The sequence below is a fragment of the Pleuronectes platessa genome, chromosome 3, assembly GCF_947347685.1.
Source record: "Pleuronectes platessa chromosome 3, fPlePla1.1, whole genome shotgun sequence".
NCBI lineage: Eukaryota > Metazoa > Chordata > Actinopteri > Pleuronectiformes > Pleuronectidae > Pleuronectes > Pleuronectes platessa.
This window is the reverse complement of record NC_070628.1, coordinates 25,532,797-25,551,020: the sequence shown is the minus strand read 5'-3', so window position 1 is coordinate 25,551,020 and position 18,224 is coordinate 25,532,797. Positions and strand designations below refer to the sequence as shown.

The window sequence follows — 18,224 nt, the reverse complement described above, 5'->3', positions numbered from 1 at the left end:
TGGAGTTAATTCAGTCTTTAGATTTCTGAGAGTACATGTTGAAGCCTGTTTTCCACATCCTGCCACTGTGTCTGCTGTATAATCATAATTTACAGTAGGTGTTGGAGCTTGGGTGGAGCAGTAGTGAAGTCAGGATGGTGAAACCAGCACAACTAAATGTGTCGTCAATGAGAACAGTCGGGCGAGGCAGTTACAAGCTATAATATCCTGCTAATGGAACATGGATTTATGGAACAAGTGGTAAAAATCAGCTTTAGCTTTAAATGCTTCAACAGTATAGTCTGTATTACGATAAAGTATCTTATCCCTAAGAATGAAAGTAAACAAATGAATTGAACGAATTGAATTGAATTAAATGATTCAACGTTTTTGTTGGGTTAACTGTAATTTAAAGAATTCCATGCTATGCTATTGCAAACAAGCATGAACTGACATCGCAGGCTCTGTGCTGTCTGTGGGTGGCAATCCTGTGTATGCAAATCCCTTGGTTAAGCACAGTGCTTCCAAACAGTATTCATCCTGCAGGGATTCATTTACTTAAATTGATCCACTCCTGCATGCCTACATGCATTTCACAGCAGCGCTGTATGGCATCGAGTTGGTTCAGTTATGGTGAAAGGATGATCTCAAGAAACCCTGTTAACCCACACCATTGTTTTTGAGCCGATGTGGGGGGATTTTGCTGTATGTATGTGTGTGTGGCTTGTTCGTGTGTGTGTAGAGAGAAGATTCAGAAATAGGCCAGTTAGGGTTTAGAGCAGAGAGATGTTAGAGATTAAACAGACCTCTGTGGGGAGCAAGACTCCTCTCCAGCAGTTTAAATATAACTCTCTTCAGGGAGTGTGTGTGTGTGTGTGTGTGTGTGTGTGTGTGTGTGTGTGTGTGTGTGTGTGTGTGTGTGTGTGTGTGTGTGTGTGTGTGTGTGTGTGTGTGTGTGTGTGTGTGTGTGTGTGTGTGTGTGTGTGTGTGTGTGTGTGTGTGTGTGTGTGTGTGTGTGTGTGTGTGTGTCAGAGAGAGAGAGAGGGAGGGGTTAAGATAGGTAGAGTGGTTGTGTTCTTGTACAAATGAAAACCTGATGGCTATGAATCAAAACCACTGGCTTCATACTTCCACGTTTCATTGTTACTATGCGCGTGTGTGTGTGTCAAAGTGATGTCTTCTTTTACCTTTGGTGCCGTGGGGATAGTTTAATACTATGAGGTCTGGCTCCACCATCTGCTCGGGGTTAGTGTGCATGTGTGTTTTCGTATGTGCATGTGTCGTTATGGATCAGTCAGCTGGTGCTGCATAATAATATCTTAACCATGTGCTCTAATGCACATTACACCTGTGAGTTTTTCAGTACACTTACTTGATTCCTCCACTTTACGTTGACCATGTTCAGCAGTAAGAAACTAAAAACATGCAGCAGGTTGTGTTTCTCTTCTTTATGGTTACCTTCTTGTACAATCACATAGAATCCCGAATAGTTAGTAAGACTGGCTTTACAACATTGTACAGGGGCTGTAGATTCATTAGTTTAATCAATGTGGGTTTTTCTGGTAATTTTTTCAAGTTTTATTTTTTAAGTTTTACGAAAAAAATTCTGGGGTTTTTCCTATTTTTAGGGGATCATTTTAATTTGGATTGTTTATCTGGTGTACTTTTCTTCCTTCCTTCTCTAAAATGTTTTGAAAACCTTCCAGTTTCTGGTCATCTTCAGTCACCATCAGTTGGCAAAGTTAGCTAACTGTCAAAATTCTTGAAATGTCAGCGGTTGTTGCTAAAAGAAGCCGTGATACCTATGTCAGAGCACTATTCGATTCCATGTGTTTACGCGTCAGGCGGAAAACACAACGTTATGGAGAAGGTGTCAGAGATATTGATTGGAGTTTACTCCAGTGAGTAGCGTTGAAGCGTTACTCCCCCGCTCTGAGTTGACAGTATCCAGCTGTTCAGCAGGGAAAATCATGACGAGGACTTTAAACCGACACCCTCGCCTACTCCTGCAGATTTAACCAACGAATTGGACGGCGTAGGACCCTGTGCACAAGTCACTCTCTGTAAGACTTAGTAGCGAGAGGGAGTTCCAATTTGAAATCATATCATTCTTCGCAAAAATGTATAGAAAAAAGGATGAGACATGAGTTGAAGCTGTTTAACAGGAAAGACAGAAATTAAGATGGGAAAATACTATGATACAACTTTTGGTATTGTTAAATATACGTAGAAAAAAATGATTTGTAAACACTTAATAACTTGGAAATATTATTTTCATGCCACCTTTAATTGGGATTATAATGTAGGTAATTTAAATCTCTGGGTTTGGTATTATGAGCTTCACATTAAAGCTTGCTTTTTTCATACGGTGGCCCTGAAGTTCATATCACAATGGCAAATTTTTTGCTATCAATGTGTTGATTCATTCATGCTGGCACCTTTAAACTTGTAGACACACCACTTCTGTTGCATCTCATCATGTTACTACCAATATTTTTAGATCTTATTTCATTAGCATATTTCTCCACATCTCAGACATCACAGGGGTCAGAGAGCAAGGTCAGCCAGTGTGAAACTCAAGGACATTCAGACATTGATAAGCTCCAGCTGTTAAAAGAGATCAGGCCTGTGACCTTCAAGCTGGACACATGAACCAGACGCAGCTTCAACACCCTCAGAGCATCCGCAACGTAAACTATCAATTGCTGCAACTACGACCTTTGTCTGAACACACAATCCAGAGATAATGTGGGCAGATTCACTTCCTGGTCACCTCCTCAGTCTAACTGCACCCGTAGTTTATGTGAGAGTCTAATGAACCATTCCATCCATCCATCCATTCATCCATCACTCTGCTTTCTATCTTACACCATGGCTGCTCTCCTCCTCTTCACACGTCCTCCCTCCTTTCTCTTATACAAGTGGGTGACAGATGTGAGCTACTTTGGAGAGCACACAGACAGCTAGTGCTCTGCTGTCAGGCACCACTGCTCTCATTGGCAGTGTGTGTCCGTGTTGATGTGTAGTTGTGATGCCCTCATGCAAGAACTGTAAGGCAGGCATCAAGTGATGCTATATTTGTCTTTAAGAGTGTGTTGGGTTTGCAGATACACATTTTGGCCTTGTCTACATAACTGTGTATACTTTTTGAATGAATATTTTCCAGTCATTTTTTTTATTTAATTTTTTTAAACCTCTGTCGACACGACCTTTGTTTTCATTAAATATCGCCCAGAACGACTACAAACACTCAAACAAGCATGCCGGGCCAATTGGGGGCGATAAAGTCTACATCAACAGTCGGTCAAATCCAAGAGAAGAATTTCTGAGCATGCTCAGTATTCTTCCTTTGGCAGCATTAGGTCAAAACCAATAGCTGCTCATCATTTTTATACTTACTATCTCTGATTATAAATTGGGTGAGGCAGAGGCCTGTGAATGTCGATAATTTGGTGCAGTAATGTTATGTTTAGCTAGAAGTGCTAACCAAACAGAGAGAGAAACACAGTAAGAAAACACTTTTTTTACCCCCAAACACTCACAGAAGAGTTTTTGTAAAAAGTGTGGAGGAGACCAAACCTAGAGAAAAATATCATCAAAAATAACATTAGTTTGAACAGAACATTTTAGACACACAGAGTAGACATACATTTCTGCCCCATGAGATGCAGGAATAAAATGGTCAACCCCACTTACAAACATGCACACGCACATTTCCGCTTACCTCACATGTAATGTAATCACCTAGGCTCTCCATGCCTCCTAACCCAATAAAGCTGACAGCCTCTGATACACACACACACACACACACACACACACACACACACACACACACACACACACACACACTGAAAAACAGACACACACATCCTCCGGAACACCATGTGATACCAATACCTCTCCTTTCATTTCATCCTCTTTTTCCTTTCCTCTGCCTTTCTGTCTTTCCTGCAAAGTTACTTTGAGACGGACCACAGCAGCTGTTAGAGTTTTAAACCCTAGCTTCTGGAGTTTGTGTTGTTATTAGTTAAGTATTAGTCACTGACCCATCCATGTCAAATCTCGCAGAGTTTTGGGGAACTGGCGCGAGCCAGTTCCCAAAACCAAGGTGCCAGAATGAAGCGTGAGAGGAGTGTCAGGGATTTAGAGGAAACGAAAGATTGAGTTGGAGGGACAGGGGTGAAGGACACAGCAGAGCAGACAGTGTGGATGCTCTTTGTTACATTATTCGACCACGATCATGAATAAGGACAAAGCGGATGGAAAGAAAGGAAGAAGTAGTAAAAATGTGTTTGTGTGTAAGAGTATGCCTCATCCGGGTCAGCCCGGCGTTGCTGAGGGTGACCAGGCGTGGCGGCCATAACTGCTCCTCCAAGGGCCATCTGCTCCTCGCCGCAGCAACTGTTGCCAGGGTACCTGCACTCTTCTCTCCTCCTATCTCCCCAGTCCCACCTTTTAATCCTCCTCTTTTGGCTGGAACCCCCCCCCCCCAACAGCTTCCCCTTCTTTAAGAAGACCTGCCCGGCTTTGCTCCTCTCCTCCTCTTGTCTGCTCTCGTCTGTTCCTTATTTGTTCACACATGCTCTTTTCTTTTCTCTTCTGTTAATTTAATTAGCTTTTTTCCTTCTAAAGAGGATACCTGCTCTGTATTCAATGAGCATTATTGGCATGACATTCAATTCATTGTATATTAGCAACACTACAGTTATACTTCTGCTAATGCACTTGCTCTTTTTTCATCTTTACTGTCTTTATGTATCTTTATTAACGAAAACACAGTATTAATTTATACACTATACTCTCTGTCATTTCACCAACTGACACTTTAACACACACCACCTTCACCAAAATCTTTAATTGTCTCACACCTTTCCTTTCCTCATTCCTTGTTCTCTGGAAAATGTGTGGACATGACTCAGGACCCCCCCCCCCAGAAAACACACGCACACACACACCTACTGAGTGAGAGAAGGGAGAAAGAGTGAAGAAAGGAGTTTGATGATGGGGTGTTTAGAGGGAGAGGAAGAAAAGACGTAGAGAGAGTGAGTGGGGGAGAGGGAGAGATCGTAGATCAGAACCGTCATGATTGAGCCATCTGCTGAGAAGAAAGAGAGAGACCCACACACACACACACACACACACTTAAAGATCACCACTGCCACCCGTTGGTCAAATCCTTACACTACTCCTCTCCTACCAAGCTCCGTTCCTACCCGTCTCCGTGCTCTGCTACCATCCAGCAGGAACATGCCAACCAGAGATGAACCACGTAGCTCTGAACATCGATCAGTCTCGTCTGGCTGTCTGGTGAGCCAGTCTTAAGCAGCCAATTCTGTTTGCTCCACAGGGTTTTCCTTGTGCTCTAATATATGAGGTTTATCTCCACCTAACTCCTTTCTAAGAAGCGGAGCCTCAGTACGGATTATGAGGCTTTGGCTCTTTCAAAACATATCGAGTATAGAGGTGTGTTGCAGACTATAGCCAACGCCACGATTCACAATCCTGCTATTGATGTTTTGATTCTCTCCCTGCAGTTAGAAACTGTGTTTTGTTGTAGTTTGTGTGCTCTGCGTGGCAGCGTGTGGTACTATTTTTATATGTGCAAACACTGTACAGGCCTGACTCGTCCTCTCCGCTCCTCTCAGTCATTCTCCCTCTCTTATTTCCTAAACAATGTCCACTCTCGTTCAGCTGTCTAACCTTTAATGGATTCATAAACGCTCCTCTCCCATTGGCCAGAGCAGGCCATTTCATCCTATTAAAGATTTGCATAAGGCTGAGTGGAGCAGGAAGTGCTCTTTATATGCTAATGAGGAGATAATGTATGCAGCACCGAGCCACCAAAGCTCTGTTTGGAGGACTCAGGGTGGCCTGATGTGCGGAATCTTGAAGCAGTCCTGTCTTTATCTGGCTCCTCAGTCTCATTCACAGACACCTGGACTGTGTCTTTGTGAGCTCCTTTAAAGCAAAAAGCTTGACTGCAGTGTAGTGCCTGAAGAGATGTAGATGCCTACAATGCTGGGAGTGTGTTGAATATGCAAACCCTCTGGACCTGTAATGATGTTACCTTCACTTGTGATACAGAGCTGTAACAATGACAGTGAAGAGGAATTGAAGAGTCTTTGTTTTGTCGTGTAAAAGATAATTTGGCCTTTTTTGGTTTAGTTTTTGACTTAAATAGACTTTCAAGCAAGAGTTGGATAGTTTGGAAATACATTTGTTTGCTTTCTTGCAAAGAGTCATATGAGAAGAAAAGAACCACTCTGATATCTGTCTGGTACGAATGAAGCAATCCCTCACTGCAGGTTAGCCTAGCACAAAGACACTAATTCTGCTTGCCAGCACCCCAAAACCCCACTAGTTAGCTAATTGTATCTTGTTTAATCCACTCAAAAACGCAAGTCTCTTAAAATAAAGTAGTTAAGTTAGTTGGACTGCTGCTGAGTAGTTTTTGTTATCTTTTATTAGATCTAAGATGGCTGTTTCTAGTTTTTAGGTTTTCTAGTAGTTTTTAGAAGCTAAGCCTCTTTATTATTATTATTTATTATTTATTTACTATTAATCTTCTCTAAGGCTACATCCATACTGCTATGTTTGAAAACGGCGTTTTCGACCACTCATTTACACTGGACATGCACGTGCCGGTCTACGCAAATTGTGCGAAGGATAGCTTGTCTTCTATGTAAGTAGTTGTATCATTGTAAAATGCTGAATTTAAGTGCACAAAAGCTGTACGCAAATAAAATAGTCAAGCTGTAAGCAAATAAAATAGTCAGCAATGCTTGTAATTGATTATCCCTGCAGCATTCTATACTGGTAGCCGAGGCTGATGCCAGTTCTTTTCATGAGGTTCATGTGATATGAGCCTGACTGATAATGCGAAGGCTATGTCGTGACTGAAAGCCCTAATCAGCTAGCGGTTGTGAGTGTCTATGTCATCATTTGAAGCATCTCCGTTTCTGCCCTCCAAACTGAAGTGCGGCCTCTGAGTTTTCAAACTAAATAGGGGTCAGCAGTGTTTTTTAGCGGCTAGTGTAGCCAGTAGTGTGGACATCAGGCGTAGGACATCAGTAGCAGAGTTGATGCATTATCAGACAAAAAGTAGTACGGATGTACTGTCACTAGAAAGCAAATCGGCCTATATGACACAATCTTGAAATATTATTTTCATTATTAATGATTGAGAGGTGATTGGCCAACCCTCCGTCTTACCAACTGTGCCCTTCTTTCTGTCTGTGCAGGAGCAAGGTGTGGTGGGAATGTCACGACCACCTGGCGCTATCCCTCCTCCTCATCCTGGTGGAGGTGTGGCCTCAGGGGTTGGACCCAACCAGGGGTCAGGACCACCTCCGGGCTATGCGGGCAATCAGCAGCAGGCGGCCATGATGAAACAGATGATGGCGATGGAGCAGGAGAAGCGGGTGCAGATGCTCATGATGGAGCAACAGAAACAGCAGCTCTTCAGAGAACAGAGGCAGCAGCAGCAGCAGCAGCTACTGGCTGAGCAGGTGAGGCTTTTATATGTCAGTGTGTATGTGTGGGGATTAAAAAGCAGAGTGATTCATCTGTTGCTCATTAAATTATAATTTGTGTGTGAACATGGTTTGTTCATACAGCCCTGTATATTTGTATGTGTCTGCAGCTCTAACAAGAGCATCCCCATCCTCTTGTCTTCTTTACTGTTGTCTGGTTGCATGTATAATTACCCTCTACCAGCCCCCTCTTTCCTACTTCCTTTTCATCTATGTGTGTGTGTGTGTGTGTGTGTGTGTGTGTGTGCATTTGCGTTTGTGTGCGCTTGCGCATGTGTGTGTGTGTGTGTGTGGCTGCCTGCTGTGATAATGTGGTGTTTTCTTCTCATTCCTCTCTCTGTGAGGGAATCAAATACTAAAGAGTTCTGAACTCTGAAGTCACCACCCACCATGTTGGCTTTAATTGGATCTGCTAAAACATACACAGACACACAATATATAGGTGTCTGAAGGGAAACACATCCTGCTGGGGTTTAGTGTAAACTGTTAACTGGATATAATACCTCTCTTTAAACAAGCAACACCCTCTCCTGTCCAAGCTCACAATCAGCAGTTGTTTTTTATGCTACAAGACCCAGATTCTTTACTACAAATTAAAAACCTTAAAGTTTTCTCCAATCGTTTACTGTATCAGCAATACAAGAGTGTCTAGGCTGAATTTGGTTTATTTGTTTATTCCCACCAGCACACACCTGTTTGACTCATCCAATACCAAATATACTTGTCTAACCCCTGGTGTACCAAAAACTTCTGTCTCACCACAGCTATACAAAAAACATCTGTCTTGCTTCTCCAGTACCAAAACATCCGACCCACATCTGCTGTACCAAAAACACCTGTCTCACCTTGAGTAAACATCTGTCTCACTTCTGCTGTACCAAAACATAACATATGAGGATGTAGTGCTCAGTATGTCCACTGGTCCGTCCATCCATTACCCATTTGGGTTTTTATTTTCAATGAAACATCATAGTTATGTTAAAGTGGCTTGATATTTTGCGTTTCTTGAAAAATACTGACTTCAGTTGAGTCAAGTCTGAACTTTTCAGCAATGAGCAGCAGAGAGACACTACACTTTGTGTTGTGTTTACATGGTGTGGATACGAAGGGATTATCCTGTTGTCACTGGCACTGAATTAGAGGATCACTCAATACTCGACACCTGCACATTAAAAAAATACTATATACAACTGGAGTCTTTGGCATGCCTGCATTTGCAATTTGATAGCTCCAAACAATGTGCTCTCAGGTTTTTCTGGGTGCCTTGGTGATATGTATACAAACATCTGCCCTGCCTCAGCTGTATGCAACATCTGTATCAAATTGAAATCTAGAGACTGAAAGCTTTTATGTATCCTTCAATTATTGTATTGTAGCCTTATTTTCCTCTGTCTGCATGTTGGAATGCTTCTCCACTCTTTTAAGGAAATCTGCTGTTTCTGTGTGTCTCCTATGATGATACTAAATCCTTAATACACCAAATACCTGGGGCACTGGAATTAAAAATGGGTATATGTCTGTGTCTGTAGCTCCAACAGCAGCAGCACCTCCCCAGACAGATGGGCCAAGGCCAGAGGAATCCATACCCCCAAGTCAATCAATACCAAGGTGAGAGACACAAATGCTTGCATTTACTCTATCTGTGCAACACAATGCACACAATGTATGCAAAAACAAAAGAATGGCAGCACCTCAATAGATTTTCTAATGAAGGAGGCAAGACTGACCTAAATTCTTCAGCATTTCTATTGATGTCCACATTAGTAAATGGATTTTTGGCCAAACATTTTCCATTTCTTTGCAGATTATCCAGATGGTTAAACAAAATAAAATCACATATGTGTACTCGGTCTGCAAGAAGTATGGTATAGATGGTCAAGTGCCAAGACAGATTTTACAGTTCACTCTGTGACATATTCACAGACAGATAGACTCATGAAAACATGAAGCAAACAGCAGTCGCCCTGAAACCAAACCTCGTCTTCACTGTCTGTCTCTGTCAGATACATCAGTTGGCACTCAGACACTCCTCAGCTTCTCTCTTCCTCTCTCTCGCTCCCTTTTTCACTCTCTCCCCCTCTCCCCCCAAAAAAATATAGAATATTCCTTCTCTGCCTGTTACCACGGCAACTTGTCTGTCCTGGATCCCCCTAGAGTTCCGGTGAAGTCAGAGAGATGGATGAGAGGAGAGAAGTGGGAAAGAGAGAGGGGGGGGGGCTGGCAACAAGCAGAATAGATAGATAGTCTGGTAGGTAGAAGGAGGGAAGAAAGACGAGAGAAAGAGACGAGTGGGTGAGTGTATGATTGAGGGATAAAGAAAATGCAGGGAGGGAGGAGGAGAGTCAAGTTAAAAGCCTTTTATAGCCATCAGAGAGACTCTCTGCAAGTCTGGGAGATAATGTGGAGAGGAAGACGGGACTCCAGCATGAAACCCTGGCCCGGATATATATATATATTAGTTCAGCTGTCCTGTAGTGTATCAGTGCCACCTGCAATGAGAACATACTCATATTTCTATGAAGCGATACATAGAATATGCATAGCTGTTTTGCTGTGTTATGCTACCTCCACCTGCTTACTTATACAAGTCAGGAGTGTGTGATCCTCTTCACTCTCACTCCGCTGTTACAGTTACAGTCCGAGCTGTGAGGTTAGGGATTAGTGTACAGAAGTGGATTTATTAGAGAGCCATTTCCACGCTAGCAGACCTCCTCAGCTCTGCCACTCGCGAGTCACTAATAGGAAAAAGCAGGAAAGTAAAGTGTTTGTGCTTAAGTGTGTTAAGTTTTATTTTCCTGTGGCAGGATTTGAAATAAACAGGGAGACAACCATTGTTTTCAGAGTAAACGGGTTGTCAGGGAACATAAATCTTATCCTGACTTATTTTATCGGTCTTATGTGCCATTTAGTGGGTCTGGTAAACAGGCACCAAAGCTATTTCACAAAGTCCTGTTTCTCGATGAGCTCTGTCTCTGTAAAGCTGTTTTAGACACGCACTGAACTCTGGAGAATCTCCGGACATTCCCCGTAGGGGCTCTATGTGAGAACTTAAACGTCAAAGTGAGAGCCTCTGGAGTTTATGTGGAGTTTCCTGGACCAGACCCCTAGCCCCCCACCAATGACAGGAGAACTTTTGGTGATAAGGGCCGACGCCAGTGTCTATGTGCTGTAAACAAAAGCATATGATTTCCGCAGCAGAATTGATACGCTACATCCTGCCTCTGCCTGCGGCAACACCCCTCACCTGAACTCTCCATGAAATGTCTGTGTTGTTTTGAATGTGTCTGAGCAGAGGATCTATTGCTGCGTTGTCCATGTGTGAAGGCAAAATCTGGAGAAGGTCCAGACCCAACTATGCTAAGATCCTCCAGAGTTCATTTCTGAAAATGGCTTAATTATTTCCTAACTCCATAGTGTCTGTTCTCTTGTTTTAACGCATCTTGTTCTCCATTACCAGGTCCTCCTCAGGATCTGGCATCCAGGAGCCAGGCTCTCCAGAACATCCGAGCTGCCCGACTCTTACAGCAGCAACAGCAGAGCCAGCAGCAGATGGTCCAGATGAGTTCTGTTCAGAGCCAGGGTGGCTCTGTGGGACCCCAAGCTGACATGGGCCTACCCTATGGCAACCAGGGGTCTAACCAGGGTTCCCTGTATGGGCTCAACCCCTCCATGAGCCAAATGATCCACCAGCAGCAGCACCAGAGCCAAAGCGTCCAAGCCTCAATTGGTCTTCAACCACAGCACAACCCTGCTGGAGGGCCTCCAAGGCAAGCAGGTGCAGGTCCTGGGGTAGGAGGTATGCCAGGAGGCCCCGGAGGTGGTGGAGCTGGAGGGTACGGGGGACAGGGCATGTTAATGAACTCCATGACCCAGCAACCCCTCAAAGGCCCTCCTCCCAATGCCAAAGCTCAGGCACAGAGACTGCAAAGCATGCTTGGAGCAGGAGGAGGTGGCGGGGTGATGGGAGCGGGCGGCTGGCCGCAGCAGCAAGGACAGAGTCTGCAGGCCATGGGGGGAGGAGTCGGAAGGACTACAGGAAGTGGTGGAGACATGGTTGGGTTCAACTCAGCCCAGGGTTATGGGATGCAGCCAGGTCAACCCCCTCGCATGGCCAAGCAACACTTTCAGGGCCCGGGACAGGGGATGAGCCAGGGGATGGACCCAAGGGTGGGCAACCCAGCTGCAGGTATGGGTGGACCCATGATGGGCCCTCACATGGGCGGTCAGCCCAGGACCAACCAGCCCCGGCCCATGGTCATGAACCAGGGAATGAACCCGGGGGTGATGGGCCAGGGGATGACTGGGATGGGGAGTTTCGGGCCAGGACCGGGGGGACCAGGAATCGGGACAGGGGGAGGTGGACCCTATGGACCCGCAGGAGTTGGGGTTGGAGGTCAGCCGCAGGGCTACCAGAGGACAGCCAATCAGGACATGTCATCTTATGGATATGGGGGCGGGCCCTCAGGTGGCGCAGCCTTCGGAATGGGCGATGGCTCAGGGGCGGAGCTGGACTCAAGCGATGGGTGGATGGAGGAGTTTTTCCCGAGCCAATAGCCATCGGGGAAAGTGGAGAAGAGTTTTTACTGGATGAACTAAACATTAAAGTAGGACAAAAGTTAAAACCTGAGAAAGTAAAAAAAGGCGACACGACGTAGACTGGCATGTTTTTGTTTTGTAAAACATGGGCAAGGTTATAAATGGGTTCTTGTGTTCCATTTCGTGTATGTGTATGTGTGCGATTGTGTGATGGAGAGAGAGCAATCATTATGTCTTGTGCATATTAATGAAAAACCAATATAGAGATTAAGAGGTGTGTTTCATTAGTTTCCTTCTTTTTTTTCGCGGAATGAATTTTTTCTCATGTTCCAGTGTTTGAAAGCGAGCCCCGTTTACACAGCAGCGCCTTGAGCCCGAGATTCAGCAGAGGCTGATTGAACACCACGGACTGATGAAGGGGAAGGAAGACTTGTTCTCAAGACAGCAATTTATTTGTGTTTGTGTGTTTGTGCCACCCAGCTCAGTGCTGCTCAGATCTCTCAACTGTGTGAGGAGCTGAAGGGAGTAGAAAGCACTCTCAATGCTCCCATTTCCTCTCTTAGATTTGTGTCCCCCATATATACACACACACACACACACACAACATACACAAATCTCTCTCCCACACACTCTCTCTTCTTTTCACTTGATCTCTCTGTCTCTCTCTCATCCTCATTACTTCTCTCTTTCCTCCCGTCTTTCCCACCCTCTCTCCGGAGACTCGTTCCTCACTCTCAACACTCCTTTCTCTGTTTAAATTGTGAACATCACAACAGAACAAATGATGTTCCTCTATTGTGCCAGACAAGCACACTCTGCCCTCTAGTGTTTTTGCTAGGCAACCGACCTGGGTGGCGTTATTTGTCTATTTTTTTCCTTTTATTTTTGATGAGGGGGTTCATTTCCTGTGTGTGGCTGTGGATGACGGGTATGCACATAAAGGAAGACAAAGAGGATAGGCAGCTAAAGCAAGCATTTGGTCTCAAAAGCTCTCACACACACACACACACACACACACAAACACACACCAATCACCCAACAAACAAACATCAGCCCGGGAGGATGAGCAGATGTGTGAGAGGCAGCTAACAGAGCTAATATAACATGAAACCCTCTCCCTGTGTGACACAAACCACATCACATGCATCAGGCTGACACGAAGCAGAATGATTCGCTGGGCACTGAATGTATTCAAGCACCACAAGTGACTTCTTCTTTTTAAGGGAAAAAAATGCTCATCAAAAAAAACCACCTACATATCGTTTTGTTCGTTGCTGTGTTTTATCTCTAACAACGATGCTGGTTGTGTCTTTTTTGCTTAAAAAGCACCAAAAAAAAGAAGTTGAAATTAGCCCTCTTTTAGTTTGTGTTGTCCTTTTAATATCTGTTTGTCCTCCCCTCGCACCTCAGCCTTCTCTTCCGATCGTGGCGCAGCTGGTTGTCAAGTCACCGTGGCCCTGCTTTGCATCACGGCTTCTCTTACCGCAGCTATAAAACACCCTCGCTCCAGACTAGAACATAACTGTGCTATACTGTAACACTACTGTGAAGAAATACGAGTTGTCCCCTTGCAGCGCTTTACTAAGAAAACGAATCACTGCAGAAAGTTTTAGAGGAAGTAGAGAAGCTTCAGACAGCTGATCAGGGCTTATAGGGTGACTACAGTTAGCGCCAGTTAGCATTAAACCAAGCAGTGCTTCCACTGAAGTCAGTGTATCCCCTCCTCTCAGTAAACTGTAGTCTGTCCACTCCTTCGCCCTCATGGTTGAGTCATAAATATCTGTTGGATAGGTTTTAATACAGTAGTCGTTGGTGAGATAACACCTTACTCCTCTCGCTGTTTTGCAATCTTGGTTAAAAGATGAATGAAAATGAGTCTGCGCGTGCATTACTTTGTATTTAGTTCATCAGAGTGAACGTTTGGAGGATGATGCTGTAATCAACGAACCAAAAAGCCTTCTTCTCTGTAAACTAACTCTCCTTGCCATCAACGCATCTGTTCTCATGGTTGTTACCGATGTACAAATCAACCCTTTAAATACAAACTCTAACCACCATGCCCGTTTGTCCCGTAGGTGTTGCTGCGTTTGGTAGCACCCCCGAATGAGGTTCTGTACTTTTTTTTTTGTCATGCTCGGTGGGGTAGAAGTGCTCCGTCTCACTGTGTGGAGTTGAAGGTCAATGACAGACAGAAGTATAGGTTGCAGCGTTCCCAGGTTCTATCAGGGGAGAATGGTAAAAAGCAAGTGAAACCCTGTGTCAGTGTCTGGATAAACTCTTTGAATGTTTGAGCCTTCAACGTGGCTCCACTGCTTATACTTCCAAAACTTTGATAGTACTGCAGCACCACAGGCAGGCTCGTGTATAAATTCAGATGAAAAGGAGGTGGTGTGTAGGAAAACACCTGAGGTTAACCACTCCGACCAAGAGGCAAGAAGGTAGACAAAAACTTCTGGGTTAGAGTAAAGGTCACAGCTGCTGCGACCCTTTTGTATTTCTTCAGAGTGAGGATTCGTGATATGGTTTGAAATCCCTTCAGGAAGAGAGGAAGCTTCCTCCAAAAATCTTTATGTACCGGGACCAAGTCTGTAGACAACATTTTAACAAAGTTGTTGTTGTTGATGTTGTTTGTTTTATTCTGTTTTTTTTTTGTTTTTTTACTGGTGCTGACATATATGTGATTATGAGAAAACTATATAAAAGATAATGGCTATTTGTAAATATGTTTTTACAGGTTTAAATACATCAGATAATACAGTCTCTACTCTGTAAAGAATTTACTGTTTGTTGGAAAAATAGAGAAGTATTTTTATTTTGAAGTTTTTTTGTTTCCACTTTTAACCCATCTGAGCTATGCCATTGCACTTCAGACAATGTCTTACTACTAATTTGTATTGTAAACCTCCTCTCTTTATTGGAATTTGTTTTCATTCGTTTTTTGTTTTTTTTCTAGTTTGAGATCGACTCTGTTCTTGAGCAGTGCTTATTTCTTTTTATCCTGTACAGAATTCTGAAATGTTAACAAAAGAGAGTTACAAAGGACTTTTTGTTTGTTTGTTTTTCAAAAAGATACAATAAAGAGAGAATGTTCTCGCTGATCATATTAAATGAACGTTTGTTGTTCATTGGGTTTATTTGTAAGTACGGTCAATACACCACACCTATGGAGTCCCCAAACTGAAAAAACATATTTCTAATATAACTATGTCAAACTAGAACTGATTAAATGCTAAATAGAACTGAATGCATAGAAACTATTAAAAAATAAATCACTTAATAAAAGAAGATATAGGCTGACAAAGTTAGCAAACTAACATTAAGTATTGTTTTAATTAAATCACACACAAGAACCTTAAACCACTCACACCCACAAAATGTCCATGTTCAAGATCAATTTCCACCATTGTCCTTGATGAGGAAACACGCGATGACAAAGATGAGCTTTGCCCTCCTAGTGGCCCTAACTGGGTAAACATGGCCGAAATCGTTCCTATTTGTGCCAATAGTTTTGACAAAGTTTAACAGTTTTCTCCAACCTGTTTTTGTTGACCATGCTAAGTGTCAGTAGCTAGCGAACATTGCTAAAATGCTGTTCGCTGACTTTATACAAGGGTTTTAGATCTGTGTAATATATTATATGGATGCATGGCATGACCTGAAAGGGCTGGTGTCTCTTTGAGACGAAAGTTAGCTTCAGCAAGAAAGCTCGCTGAAAGATCACCGTGTTGAGCCACCAGCTCAGTTAAGCAAGCTAGCCCCACAGCATTCTCGGCTGGCGTTAAACACAACCAACAAAACCTGGATTGAGGACGAATAGGAGCTAGCGAAGGATAAATAAAGGAGTTTCAACCTATTGTATTAGCTGGTAGTCTATCGTCTGTTTCAGGCCTCCACACACAACAACATCGATACTCACCCAGTTAGCAGACAAGCCGTCATTTCATTTCAGGGTCATGGAAGTGTAAGAGACGAATGCACAAACATTCATGTAGCGCCGAAAACCAGACTGACTAACTGCTGCAGTAATGTTTTGTCTAACAGACCTGATTTGCATAATTAGACTTGCATATGCTAAAGAGCAGAGCCTTAATTCTGTCTGGCAGTCGTCGCCATGATGAATCACAGGCTGCCTGTTGGTGGCAGCAGACAGACACACAGACAGGACACACGCAGGGCCCAGACCTTTTGACTGTAATTCATCTCTTTCACAATCCACCCCTTTCAAACCCACTCCTCCTCATCCTCCGTCTGCCACACCCCTTTTCTTCATCCCTCCTCTCCACCTTCCTCTTCTTCTCTTCATATTCCTGCTGTATCGTTCCTCCCCCCCGATCCTTAGGTGCCTTGTTTCTCCTCTCCACCATCACCACACACACACATCCACTACACTCCTGCTCTTCCATCTGACATTGATAAATGGAGACTTACAGCGATGACAACATCATTACTCATGTTCAGTAGCGACACCACCTAGGACAGAGAAAAACGAGAGGAGGAGGGAGGATGAAGGACAGGACAGGAGGAAGATGGGGAGTGATGGGGTGGCGGAGAGAGGCTGCAGCTGGAGCTGTTTGCTTCAAACCCCCCCCCCCCCCCCCCACCCGAGCACACACCTTACCATCTCCAGAGAACACCATCTAGAGGTGTTCATTAGTGGTGTGAAAAAGAAGAACAACTGTTGATAGTACCAGGAGCCGGGAAGATTGAAACTCATCTCCTTCCTACACAAATCCATTCAGATTAGTAGAGCCGCAGGTCCGTAAGAAAAGCAGCCATTTTCTTTATCACCAAATCTGCTGCTTCTTCCGATTAATCATTTATTTTGTGAAATGTCAAAAATGATGGCAAAGTCCGATCACATGTTTCCAGGTTTAAAGGAATTTCATCCAGCCGGAAAAAAGGAGTAAAAAAAGATTCTGCATTTATCGAGCCACCACTCAAAGCTCTTGACACTGCAGGTCACATTCACCCATTCATACAGTGTTTCTATACACAGCGCTTCTCTCTCATGCATACGCTCACACACCAGGAACAAGCTGAGGTTCAATATCTGTACCCAAGGACACTTTGACATGCAGACTCGAGATGTGGAACAAGCCACCAACCTTTTTACCAGTGGATGAGCTACAGCTGCTTCAACGCAACAGCATACCAATCAAATCAATGTTTCTATGTTCATTGTATGAACCAATAACCAGAGCAAATTCCTTGTAGGTGTAAACCTACTTGGCAATAAATACTTTCTGATTTCAGATTTTTCTGATCATGCTCATCATTTTTTTAATAAATATATTACATTTATAATAGAAATCAACCACATTTCCATACTTGAATATCTAAAAACCTTTTCTATTTTTGCTTGATAAATTGCTAAACCTTCAAGTTTTTTAATGTTAAGTTCAAGGGCCTTTCCTGTCACTAATGATAATCCATTCAATATTGTCATGACATTTCACTAGAAAACCAACTGCATGGTAGCACTAACAGTCAGGGGATCACCACAGTTAGAGGGATTCATCCTCCAAAGAACGTCAGTGTCTCTAACAAATTTCACTGCTATCCATCTTAAGGCTATAGGGATATTTTACTTCAGACCAAAGTGGTTGACCAACCAACCATTTGAAATTATCAGCGCAAAAGTAACATTTGTAGCATCAAAACGCATAATTTGTTCAGAGAAAATAAATCACACTAACTAAATCATTGCAAAGGACTAGAGGCCTTATGAATAGACACAATCAATTGTCTTTCTTGCAGACACAAGTCCAGTTTAATGATTGCTGGTTTCCTCTTGTAGCAAAACACTTACTGACACCATCAGCTGTGCACACACTCAGGAGGCACCATTATGGGCACTAATCAGAACGACAAATGATGTGTCACAAAGAGCGGGAGATAAGTTCAGAGAATCATTCACTCTCTCACTGAAAGTAATAAGGTGAAGAAATGTAGCTGGAGAATTGTGGAGTGGAAAGACGAGCGGAGCGGAGAGAACAAGGGATGAGATAGTGTGGAGTGAGAGAGAGAAAAGTGTGTGTGTGGTGTCAGGTTGATGAATGTGGTAGCAGGAGCCAGTGTGGTGGTGGAAGAGTAGGAGGCCACCAGATAACAGCAGAGCAAGGCCTAAGCTGTCTCACACCATGAATAAAACACCATGAAAAAATCTACCTCTCTCTC

The 18,224-nt window shown here is 43.5% G+C and overlaps 1 protein-coding gene across 1 annotated transcript in view; it reads left to right on the top strand.

Moving 5' to 3' along the window:
- maml3 (mastermind-like transcriptional coactivator 3) overlaps positions 1-15,155 on the top strand; it is a 108,383-nt gene extending 93,228 nt beyond the window's left edge. The window contains exons 4-6 of the mRNA XM_053418378.1: positions 7,221-7,487; positions 9,041-9,119; positions 10,969-15,155. Of these exons, the coding sequence (XP_053274353.1) occupies positions 7,221-7,487; positions 9,041-9,119; positions 10,969-12,065 (1,443 nt within the window). The 3' untranslated portion in view covers positions 12,066-15,155. The remainder of the gene's footprint in view (positions 1-7,220; positions 7,488-9,040; positions 9,120-10,968) is intronic.
- Positions 15,156-18,224: the final 3,069 nt, after the last annotated feature.